This window comes from Hippocampus bargibanti, linkage group LG01 (genome assembly GCF_051943395.1).
Source record: "Hippocampus bargibanti isolate YZ-2025 linkage group LG01, ASM5194339v1, whole genome shotgun sequence".
NCBI lineage: Eukaryota > Metazoa > Chordata > Actinopteri > Syngnathiformes > Syngnathidae > Hippocampus > Hippocampus bargibanti.
The window spans coordinates 31,601,879-31,614,891 of NC_142734.1; the positions used below are offsets into that span (position 1 = coordinate 31,601,879).

The 13,013-nt window shown below is 39.3% G+C and overlaps 1 protein-coding gene across 1 annotated transcript in view; it reads right to left on the bottom strand.

The window, feature by feature from the left end:
* Positions 1-2,044: 2,044 nt before the first annotated feature.
* Positions 2,045-13,013, bottom strand: part of cpne9 (copine family member 9) — a 53,874-nt gene continuing 42,905 nt past the window's right edge. The window contains exons 11-20 of the mRNA XM_089010888.1: positions 12,480-12,555; positions 11,832-11,885; positions 11,330-11,391; positions 10,608-10,654; positions 9,674-9,855; positions 7,026-7,153; positions 6,620-6,722; positions 6,167-6,224; positions 3,997-4,070; positions 2,045-3,029 (exon numbers count right to left, since the gene is read on the bottom strand). Of these exons, the coding sequence (XP_088867014.1) occupies positions 2,865-3,029; positions 3,997-4,070; positions 6,167-6,224; positions 6,620-6,722; positions 7,026-7,153; positions 9,674-9,855; positions 10,608-10,654; positions 11,330-11,391; positions 11,832-11,885; positions 12,480-12,555 (949 nt within the window). The 3' untranslated portion in view covers positions 2,045-2,864. The remainder of the gene's footprint in view (positions 3,030-3,996; positions 4,071-6,166; positions 6,225-6,619; positions 6,723-7,025; positions 7,154-9,673; positions 9,856-10,607; positions 10,655-11,329; positions 11,392-11,831; positions 11,886-12,479; positions 12,556-13,013) is intronic.

Sequence of the window (13,013 nt, forward strand, 5' to 3'; positions counted from 1 at the left end):
TGATGGTCACCCGCATGAAAGCACTATAAGTCACATTTAGTGATCAGCCCCTTTTCACATGCCATCACCCATTTGACCGAAGATCATTTCTACCACTTTGTGTTTGACCAGCGAAGCAGTTCAAACCTTTATTACACCAAAATACAACACAGACTCAGCATCACACAGAATATAAAAGTTTGCTGTATTGCTACCAAGCGCCTAGTGTGAAACCAGATTTTAGTTTTGGTATATAGATATAAATATATTTCAAACCACATAACGAATGAAAACATTTTTCTGCACAGCTATGCATGGAGATGTCTATACACGCTCAAGCTAGTAATGAGAAACAGATAAAAATATTATATTGTTCAATAAAGACCACAGGCTTCAAAAGCTCTCAGTCAAAATACTTAACTCAATGAGTGAGTGTCTTGCTGAGCTTTGAAAATATTACAATATATGATAGAGTATGAAAAACAGCCCAAATGACACGTGCTTGATCTCTGCGAGACAATGCACACTTGATCAATGAATAAAATGTAGATTTTTTCTCACATGCATCAGCAGCCACAAAATTAAGTATACAGTCCTGCTGTTTCTCATTTTTAGTCCAACTAGAGCAGGGGTGACAAACTAATTTTTTCACCACATTGTAGTTTGCTCTCGAGGGCCGTTATGAATTTGGGGAAACCATTAGAATGTTTCATCTCCTCCACATATTAAATACAGAACACATAACTAATTAATGAAGAACTAGATCTGAAACCTGAATTCATGAATAATGACTGTTATTGCGGTTTACATGGGGCATTTTGAAATTGTAATTTGGATTTTAGGAAGCATCATAGAATTTCACAAGTTTGATTTATTTTCGCAGGCCTAATAAAATGATGTGGCGGGCCAGATTGCCCCCCGGGCCTTTACTTTGACACCTGTGAACTAGAGTATTATGAGCAAAATCTCTCCATGATGCCAAACGACAAAAAAAAAGCTTTATAAAACTAATCATTATAAAAATCTTTTTTTTCTTCCTTTTTTTCCAAAACAGGAGTCATCCTGGGGTACAGTAAATGTGTACCGAATGTTGTGGCCACTTAGTATATCACACATCTATTGAATAGCAGTGATCAGACTAATTGGAGCACAAACACATCAATTCCCCAACATGCAAAGGGACTTGAGGACAGAATACAAGGCTGGATGAATGTAACTGCATTGTCAAGTCATTTCGTCACGATTATAAAGACTAGTCACTAGCGTGTATGACGATCATCGGAGTTTTCATGCATAAACAGAGAAGTTGTTGGTACAAGTAATGGCCACAAGAGGGCGAGCTTTGTTCACGGCTCAGTTTCTGACTGGCAAAATCGTGGCGGGGTTGGAGTGAGGGTGGACGGGGCTGAATAAATAGTGGGGGAAGGTGGGAAGGGAGGCATGCATAGGGCAATCCTCCACTCAAAGTCAAGTTTATTGCTTTTCAAAGTGTATGTAATGCATACAATGCCCACCAGAAAGTGACATTGGTGCCTTTTTTAAGGACCTCATCGTCGCCCCCCCCCTCGTTAACATCACTTGCCACCCTTCATCTTCATTTCAGGCATCAAGTTAAAAGTCTCCAGATCTTCGTTTTGTCCTCCTCACTTGGCTCTCCGCACTTCCTTGCTCGTTCATGTGCCCCACTTTTTCATTTCTTCGCTCCCTCTTCTCCGCCTTTTCCTCCTCTCTGCAGGGCAGCCAGCGAGGGGGAATTGGCATTTCTCTCACAGCAGGAGGGCAAATCTGCACCCAGCATCACTTCACACAGTGAAAAGATGGGCGGGCGTGTGTGTAAATGTGTGTGTAAATGTGTGTAACGTGTTTAGTGATTTGAACCAAGCTACAACTGTATGTATGTATATATCGGACAGCTATTTATTAATTATATTCAAGTGAGTCTTAATAAAAGGGAGTTTTCAAATTATTGCAGAATTAGAACTTGTACCCCCCCCAAAAACAAACAAACAAACAAAGAAATGAATTAGAGACCTGGGCACTACTCTAACAAATATATTGCAGTATATCATTGAAAGCCACCCGAGAACATCTACTTCAAGTGGACGTAAGGCAACGCCAAGACTACATATTAGCTTTATAATAATAGCTTTATTTAACTCATTCACTGCCAAACGTGCAAAAATGTGTCCACTTCAGTACCAGGGTTTTTTTTCAGTCACTTGAATTCCAGGACCCAAAGAATATTGAGTTTTAGGACTACATAAACAGCAGCGTTAGAAACCTTACACTCTCTTCTATCATCAGAAAAAAAGTTAATTCCTAAATTATATGGGTCTGGAGTCACCTGAACTTGACCTGAGGGTGGTTGTCCAAAATACAATGCAATATTGGTTTATATAGCGCTTTAACAGCAGCTGAGGCTGGAACAAAGTGCTAACATGGAAAAAAAAAAGAAATGCTGCCTCCTTGTGGAAAAGAAAAAAACATTGCCAGAGGCCATGGTCAGCGCTTTATCGGCACCCATGAAAAAAAAATAACTTTGGGAATGGCGCTGTTCGTGATATTTTCAATTCCCGAATAAATTAATGAATGGCAGTGAATGAGTTAACATCGCTAATCTGATTTAGGATTAGGAAAAAAAGAGGTTGCTGTTGATTTTAGCTTTAAAGTGCGAAGTAAGTGAGGACACGGTTGATGTTAGCGCTTTGCTGCGCTTTAACTTGGCTGGCGGCGAGAAAAAATGAGACTTTTGCTCACTGCACGGAACCAAAGTGGCTTCACTTGTTGGTAGTGGAGATGAGTCATAGAGGAGAAGACAATTTCGGTGGGGTGGCGAGGAGGCAAGGGGATTAGGGTTGGAGACAAGTGGGATCACTTGGCACCAGTTACGGAAGCGGCGAGGAAGAGATGCTTGGCCGCGGTTCGATTCCTCGACTTTTCATGAAGGATAACAGTTGGTCGGGGATCTCGGCGAGGACGTCCTTTGCCAGCCGTGCCATGCTGAGGACTTGGTTTCCCGATCTGTCCACGTAGTCTCGGAATGGGACAAACTGCAGTGGCACACAAAACGAGTTCAATGAGTTGATGCAACTAATGTTGATGAAACAAAGCTGCTGCATTGGTTTCTCTTTTTAACTCATTTTAAAGTGATATCACGATCACTCAAGGACATTGCGGCGGTGAGTGATTTTTCTCTCCAATGTTTTTTATTATTTGAAAGGTTTACGCATGGGGCGAAAAATAACGATATCAAAAATGAAGTATTGATCTCATGTTTATGGACCTTTTCCCATTGACGCTCACTTTTTTTTTTAAATTGAGTCATTGAACTAAACATACTCTATTATTTATTAATTATTGATTTTGACTCCTCAGCGCTGGGCCAAAGATAGAAGGTGGCCGACGGTGGGTAATGCAATAATCAGATCCAGACAAGAATTCCAGTGCCTGATTTCCACAGTTTAGTGGGGTGCAGAAATTTCATCAAAAACTCGTCAAACACTGGAGAGCTATCCCAGCTATATTTGGCCAGTAAGTGGGGGACACCTTGAAATGGTTGCCAGCTAATCACAGGGTACGCGCAAAACACCATCCGTGTTTACACTCACACCTCAGGACTATTTAGAGTGTTCCGGTAGAGGGGATTATACTTTCTTTTGGTATTTTCCTCGACCACACCAGTGTGAGATGGAATATAGACCATTTTTTCCTTTTTTCACTAAATGAAAGCAACCCAGTGAGGCACGTGACCTGCATTGAGTTTGCCATGCGATAAGAACATTTAAAATGAACTGCAAGAAGCTCTCTTCCGCTGAGTCATATGAAGTTGGATGGTGTGCAGTGGACACCTACAGACCTTCCACCCACAGTCGGGCATCCACGTTTGAAAAGTTTCTCGAGCGCAGCTGAGTGAAGTTAAAGTGGAAGAAGGTAACCAATTTAGAAGACTTTCACGATTCACTTCTGCGTGACGACTGAAATCTATCCAGCCAAGTTCAATGGAATGATGATGAGTACCTGTACAATGTCTCTCTCAGCGAGGCGCCCTCTGGAGGATACTCTCACCTCATCTCCATCCAGCTCTTCCATTGCTAAAAGCACAAGAGAAAGAGAGAGAGAGAGAGAGGGGAAACAAGGACTCAGAGCCACTGAGAGGGAACATGAAAATGACTATTGTAATTGCGCAGATGGAACGGCATGAGGAGAAAGATGGTGAGCGGGGCACAGATAGAAGTTTTTCCAAGGGAAAAAAAGAAAAATAAAAGAAAATAATCTATATATATATATATATATATATATATATATATATATATATAATATATATATATATATATATATATATATATATATATATATAATAAAATAACATAACTAAAATAAAAAACATATATTAGTTATTTATGTATCAAAATTACATATACAGTAAAGTCTCGTTATATCGATATTCAAGGGAGTCCGAAAAAATATCGATATAACCGGGACTATCGATATATCCGACCCTGTTTGCATGTAATTTTCTCCGTGCGTGCATAGAAATAGTTTCGATATAACCGGGACTATCGATATATCCGATATCGATATAACGAGACTTTACTGTATATATATAGAGATAGGTAGATAGATTTATATAGATATATATAGATTTATATAGATACATATATTTGAGAGTACACGTAAATCTTTCGGCCGCGACCAGTACGAGTCAGAAAAAAGTGTGTAACCCTGAAGTTGATGTTTTTGTGGCTTAACAACAAAGGCGTAAATTTCCACAAGATGTTTTGGGCTTGTCAGAGTGAACATTACGTACTGTAGAAACCGCTGCTCATCACTGTGTCTTCAGCCCAGCAAATACGTCACAGTTCAACCACGACGTAGTGAAAGACACAACAGTTCCCAGACAATTGGAACTCTGTGTTTTATGTAACGGTTACTTTGAAGTTTATGAGTATTGAAATAATTTATGTTGCCGCACACTCACACACGCAACAGCCCACACAGAGCACATATGACCTTCGCTCATGACTGAATGTATTCACTCTGAATCCTGACATTGGATTAATTTCCAGAACTAAAAGAAAAGAAAGAAAGAAAAGAAAATGAAAGACAATCCAACACAGGATCAATTTGGAATTGTCACATTTCAATGAACGATAGAATCAGTGAAAGGTTTCTAGACCTCACGGTTGCTTGGCAGAATAAATTAAGCAGGTTTCCTTTAAGATTTTTTTCAAGATGAATTCAAGACTTTTTAAAACATATTCTGGAGATTTTTTTAATGTTATTTATTTCACAGCCAAACAAATTCCATGAATTTAGGTCGGGTCAACAAAGACAAAAGACACGTTAGAAGTGTACAAAATAAAAGCAAATCTTAGGTGTTTTTTATTTTTTTTTAAACATTAACTGCCATTCACAAATTTATTCTGGAATTGAAAATATGACCTGAAGCATCATTCCCAAATTTGTTTTTTTTTTTTTTTTTTCATGTTTGGGTGCTAATAAAGCGCTGGCCATGGCCTCTGGCAATGTTTTTTTTTCTTATGCACAACAGGACAACCTTTCCCTTTTTGCCATGTTAGCTCTTGTTCCTGCTTTACTGTCGTTTAAGCACTATATAAACAAATATGTATTGCATGTATTTCATTGTATTTTGAACAGCCTCTCTCATTTCAAGCTTATATAACTTCAGACCCATACAATTTAGGAATTACATTTTTTTTTCTAATAAAAGATGAGAGTCTTAAATTTCTAACGCTGAATTGAATCTTTATATAATCCCAAAACTCAATATTCTGTGGGTTTTGGAACTGGAGTGGAGACATTTTTGCACGTCTGGCAGTGAATGAGTTAAATTGCGTTTTTTTAAGCTAGTTATTAATCAGTTTCATTCATTTATTGAAGGTGTGCCTTCCACTCTGTCCGTAGCGCCTTAATGTGCAGAAAATACGGTTATCGCTATGTTTTGCCGAGTGAGGTTGTATAAAATACTATTACTAGGGAAAAAAACAACTCAATACTGTTTGAAAGGTGAAGTCGACCCTTTCAAACAGTATTAGTTCATTTTTTAACAGTAACAGAAGTATCAAAAGTAGTCATTCATTTTATTTATTTATTTATTTATTTATTTATTTATTTATTTATTTATTGCCAATGATATTCCAACCTTCCAACAAAATGCTTTACTCACCATCAAACTCAGCGGGCCCAACACCAACGATGATTATAGACAGCGGGAGTGATGCTGCCTGCACAGGAGCAAGCATAAGAGAAATAAGAGATGAACGTTTATAGCAGTGACAGCAGAGCGAGCCTGATAGACATACTGTCAATTCGGCACAGCGGCAATCACACTTGAAGAGGAAAAACAAAAAAACATTTTCCTTTCGTGACCAAAGTGTAGAGCAATTACCGTTTAGACCCTTCAGAAATGCAGGCTTGTGCTCAATTCTCATCACGAGCACAGGCTGTTGGGATCTTTGACATGCAAATAAATCCCATAAAGGTTTTATCGAATACAAGATTCCGTCTGGGAGTGATAAGGGTTGAACGAGTGATTACGCAGGATAAATTGGCTGAAATTCAACGTGAACTGAAGAAATGTGATGGAAACATGCCGGCGCAAACATGTGTGTTTACTCACATTGACCACGGCCTCTTTGGTTTGGACCATGTCAGATATGACTCCATCTGTGATCATCAACAGGACAAAGTACTGCGAGCCATCTGTTATCTCTGACGCACAGCTGGGACGCACACACACACACACACACACACACACACACACACACACACACACACACACACACACACACACACACACACACACACAAACACAAACACACATGGGCATGGACATTTGGCTAAAAGTCGACGATAAAGCCACATTGCACTCAAGTCGACAATTTTTTTTAATTACACATTTATGACCTTCAACATCAACATCTATGCTGCTTTTAATTTGTCCAGTTACCTTTGATGATCAACAACTACAGTTGCAATTGTAGGAAAACGGCCATTGATTTCCAAAGTCATCGACCAGCACTCACTTTGCAACTTTGTTGATAACAGGCGCAAAGTTGGTCGGTCCATATAACTGCACAGTTCTGAGGCTTTGGAAATAGGCCTCCATGACCCCGTCAATGCCGACACAGTTTGGATTATCACTGTTGCCACCCTGTAAAAAACAAACACAAAAACAAACAAAACCATTTAACCCATTCACTGCCATTCCCGGATTTATTCTTTCACGTATTTCCTGCCTAACGGGACCCTCTAGTAAATCACACCACACTTTTTATTTACAGTCGCAGCTTGGATTGATTCAGACAAGCACTACTGAAGGCCAAGGGTGATATCTACGGCCCACCACTGGTGTTCACCAGTTAGGTGATCAGTTAGGTTCTTTATGGTGATTTTTGCTTTGGACATTTTTGAACAATTGTTAAAAGTTGCCAAAAGAAAATGTTCTTGGATCAGTTCTTTAAAAAAAAAAAAAAATCAGGCAAAAACACTTTCGTGAGAGAACATGAATTAAGAAGCAAAAAACTCTATAGGTTGTTTTTTTCCATGACATAGCGCTCTCATTTATTGTGCAATAATCTATTTGCAACAAGTATGTGTTACATATTTCGATGCATTTTCATGCTTTGGGAAAACTTTATGTTGAAATTTGGCACATCTTTGAACGGATTGGAGCACTTAAATGGAAAACGCATCTACTTACAACATTTTCTAGTTAAGAAATTTCTTCCAGGAACAATTCATTTCATAAGTAGAAGTACCAGTGTATGTGTATTTTTTATTTTTGAATAATTAAGAAGTAGAAGCATTTTGATGCAATTTCAATAGTAATAATAACCATAATCATAATAGGACTAAAATAAGACCGTTTCTACTGTGTCTGCTAAGCAACACAGTACACAAACACATTGATCAAAAGCTATTATGTTTTCAATACATTTTAATATATGATTAAAAAAGTGTTCATAGCCAATTTCTGACCGCCTACTTTTGTATGAGTACTGCACAACAATTGAAGCAGGGCTTTACAAGTCAGCCATGCAAATTATTCTGAAACTCTGATATAGTATTGCATGACACGCAGGCAGTAAAACGGTGAAAGTAAAGAATGTTTTCAGGAGTGAATACGACGACTTCTGTAAATTTGTGAGACATCAGCTCAATGAGCATGGAAATCAGGGGTCTAAAACTGAAGGCCGAGGGACCAGCTGTCAGCGTGACGCTTCCATTAAAGTCAAAACAGTATGTCAACTTTATTTTTCTTGACAATGACAAATGGAATTCTTCTTTTCCTTTCTGGCAGATATTCTGCTTTAATGCTGCCCTTTTGCTTTACCCTGACCACTTCTGCAAGCATTCTTTTCCACCAAATCCTTTCTCAACATACATATCCACTTTGTTGTTACAAAAAAGGTATCACAGTCAAACGTGGGGACAATTGTGGGCGTGTCTACAGAAGAAATTATAACGTGACTCATGAAGGGCATCTTGGAATTTATTATGTTCAAACTAAATGGTTCATTTTACTTACTGCATATTGTTCCTTAGCTAGCATCGTGCTCTGTATTGCTCTTGTTTATTAATACCCTCCACCTGTAGAGTGAAGGGTATGAAAGGACAACCGACGCCTCCGCACAAGTTGTGCCCATAATTTGTAAAATGATTTATACTGAGCGTATTTTACAAAGATTCCACCGCATATAGCTATATTTTACGTTTTAAGACTCGCGCTGAATATTCCGGAAGTCTTGTTTTTGAGTTGGTGACGAGTCCTGACGTCACATCACGGAAGGAATGCCCTTGACCGAGAAAGGACACACTGTAGCAGTCCTTTCATCATGTCAATGCATTTTGCGGTACTTTGTTTGGTCTGAAAACTTCGTGTTGATCTGTGTTGATGGCGAAATTAGAAGGAAAACACATAAATAACGCGATGGTGAATCCTTGTGTGTTGTGACAAAATTTTTGAGCCCATTTCCACGGAGCTTTTTGGGTGCGACATTTCCCCCTCCTGATGCCTCAAAATGCCACAGAATAAATTCTTTAATCCATTGCAAACATGTATGCTTTCCTCTTCAGAACTATTTGAATCATATTCATAACTGGATGAGTAACAAGAAAGCATGTTCTCCGAATCTGAAGCCATTGTTTTGATTCTCGAGCAAGGCAAGACGTCTTGGCGTGACACCACGAACAAGGGGGCAGGACTTTCTGAAACTGGCCACTTCCGGTTTCAATTTTTTGCAGTTTCAGCACACTCTAAGTCATTTTTATTGGTGTTTTAAATGTGACTAAAAATATCATCCTGCGTATTTTGGGTATTTTAGATGCTATAAAACGTTTTTCTGATGTCAGTTAGGAGACAAAAAAGTGGTGACGGTTGTCCTTTAATAAACAACGCATATAAGTAAATCATATATTGTACGATGAGTAAAGTGGCAGTCTGGAGAGCCGATGCAGAAGGACGCACCAGTTGCAAGGTGAAGGGAAACCGGGAGGTCCCCGCTGGCATGCAAACGAGAACAACTTCTCGGCGAGCTGTTGTCGCAGCAACAACTCCCTGGCCCCAACCATATCCTGCTGTGTGTGTGTGAGTGTGTGCGTGTATGTGCACCATATGCGTGTGTTTATGTGTTTGTCCACAGGTGCGATGAAATATTGGTTTATTTCTTACCAGTGGGAATGCGTGGGAGATTTTGCCATCAGGGGGCAGTTTAGCTCCAAAGCCGTAGGCAGGAAAGAGCTTGTCACTGTCATAGTCTTGGATAATCTCACCCACTGCTTTTAGGGCCATGGCGTACGCATTCATCTGGTACGGGCTCATATAGTGAAGTGAGGTGGGCTGGGATGGGTTGCCTTGCAGGGAGACAAACAAAATAAAACCAAGAGTAGGAGCCATATGCCCTCGGCCTTCTTCTTTGCATATCGGAAACAGAAATGTGGATGAAAGACACTCCAAATGACTTGGGTGAACGACAACACCCTCGAGTGCAAAAACATAACGTGCATCATAGACAAATCACATAAAACCTTTAATGCCCTTTGTTAGTTATTCCCAACGTTTTTGGAAATAAGGCACTTTTTTAACATTAGAAAAAGCACACAGCACACCACCAAACAAAATTAATACAAAATAGGAAACGTTTGTCAGTTTCATACTTTTTACCATCTAATTGAAGCTCATTCATTTGTTTTTCCGTTACTCAAAGTTGCTGTCATAGATAAATAGAGAAGTTTACATGATTTGTTTTGAATAAAGAATTTTCTCCCCAAATCAGTAAAACCGGGAATCTGTGCTCTTCATAAACAGTTCAACAGGGGATACTGTACTGTACTTGGTTTACGAATAGAATCCATTCATTGGTGTGCTCAATGATATGATAACCGTATAATGTAATGTGACCTTTATAGGTGATTAGTTTATTTATTGTATTTTTTTGTAATGTCATGCACTTTAATTTAATTTCGTTTAATTTTAATTTAATTTAATTTAATTTAATTTTTTTAACCACATTGTGCTACATTCTCAGTCCTCACATTAGAAGTACACACATGAGGAATAAATTGGTTAACCGTCCACCGCAATGTGAAGGCTTTTTCAATCTTACCATTTGATGCTGTGAAATCTATGGCAACAGTGAAGTTCAGCTGGGTCCTTGTGTGCAAGAAAATCCCCCCGAAAGGTATATAAGCAACAAAAAAATAAATAAAAACAAGTCAATGTGCAAGTGAGAATTCATCACTAACAAAAATACAGCATGGTTTAACATAAAAAAATATATTATGATAAAACAACACAACAGACCCCAATGATTTTAATTCACTAATTAATATGCCTGGACAATATTCTGACCGCCACTTTCTGATTCGACGAAGCAAACCTTTCATCACTTTGCTGCTGTGAAATGTAAATCTCTCCACTGTGAGACTAACAAAGGCAAATCCAATCCAATCCAATCCAATCCAAACAAAACACTCAATTATGAGCGAATGAACCGAATGCAGAAAGGTGTTGACAGATGACATTTACCCGAGCAAAATTGCACAGGTGTAATTTTGTCAAAGTCAATATGAATTCATTGTGATGCTGACAAAGCCTTTGGGGTGTCAAGCCACAAACACACACACACACACGCACACACACACACACACACACACACACACACACACGCACACACACACACACACACGCACACACACACACACACACACACACACACACACACACACACACACACACACACACACACACACACACACACACACACACACACACGCATACGCGCACACACACACACAGTGAGAAGAACTTAATCATTATTCTACTCACCCTCCTCGGATGAAATCCACAAAAGTGTACTCGGACTCCACTTTGAAGGACAGCAGAGTTACCTTGTGTTTACACACACACACACACACACACACACACACACACACACACACACACACACACACACACACACACACACACACACACACACACACACACACACACACACACACACACACACACACACACACACACACACGGACATTCTTCAAAACAGACGAAAACTACAGCGAGGAAATGCAAACTGAGCTGCATTCATGCCAGGAAGGGACACATCCAGGTTGCCAGAAGGCATAGCAGATATTGGGCAAGAAAGACACGTGGGAGTAAAAAAAAACATCAAACTCTCAACCGTCAAGCAAGAAAGCAGCTCTCCCAGCAACTCGTGGCCATTATTCTATTTTTGACATCAGCGGACTTTGAACCTGTGACTTTAAGTCCTCACACCTGAGCTTCTGCCACCTCACAAATAGGCAAGTGCAGGCTTGGCGGTCAGACTTACGGTTCCTGAATTGACATATTTCTTCTTTTTGCCCTTCTTCTTGGGATTTAAAACCTGCCCATGAGGGAAGAAATAAAGCTTGTATGAGGTTACTTTATGTGAGTATCACATACTAAAGAAGGCTTGAAAAAAAAGTGCTCAATCATGATAATGTCTGTGTATTTACCGTATTTTCCGGTGTATAAGGCGCACTAGAGTATAAGGCGCACCCCAAATGAATGGTGTATTTTAAAAGTTGTTCCATATATAAGGCACACCGGAGTCTAAGGCGCACCTCAAACGAATGAAAAATGTTTTCCAAATATATATACATATATATATATATGTATATTTGGAAAACATCTTTTATATATAAGTTTTCCAAATATAAGGCACATCATATAATAAGGCGCTACAGAAGAGGCTGAGGTTACGCACTGCTTCTTCTACAGGAGGAAATGCAGTCAGTGGCTGCTGACAGTATTTATTGCTTCACATGTAAGGCGCACCTGTGTATAAGGCGCAGGGTCATCTTTTGAAGGAAATCAATGCTTTTGGGTGCACCTTATACACCGGAAAATAAGGTCAATGGAAATAATATCAATACAAGATTGAAATCAAATCGTGTTTTCTCCAATCACAATTGAATAACATTAGTTTAGGTTTCACCTCATAGACATTGAACTGGTTCTGGCCGCGAGACAGTTCTCTGTAGCTGGTGGTGAATTCGCCAATGAAGTCGTGGCTGCAGACATACACCCACACAGTTGGGGGTGGGGGGAGACAGTAAAGCATAAATCCAAATGTCATCGTCTGAGACAATGTGTCAAATCCTATTCATATCTCCTTCTGTGGGTCTGCCAGATTATCTCCCCTTGCGTCATGGTCACTGTGTGAGTTTTCTGATATAGTCATCAGCAAATATAAAATGGATGGATTTAAAAAAAAGGATATGAACATTCAAATTGTTTGTGTTGAAGTTTCAAAGCTGATTTGGTTTGGGACTGGGCAACAGTTCCCCAAATAATCACTGCATGTCTCCTGTAAATAAATACATCACCTGAGATGAATACTGCCCTTTCTCTCTCAGAGGGCTGCTGTCATTATCCGCACTGTCTCTAATACAACAATCCACATTTTCACAGCAGACACAACTTCTGCTATATGCACTATAAAACATTCTCGAACAAAATGCAGGTAAAA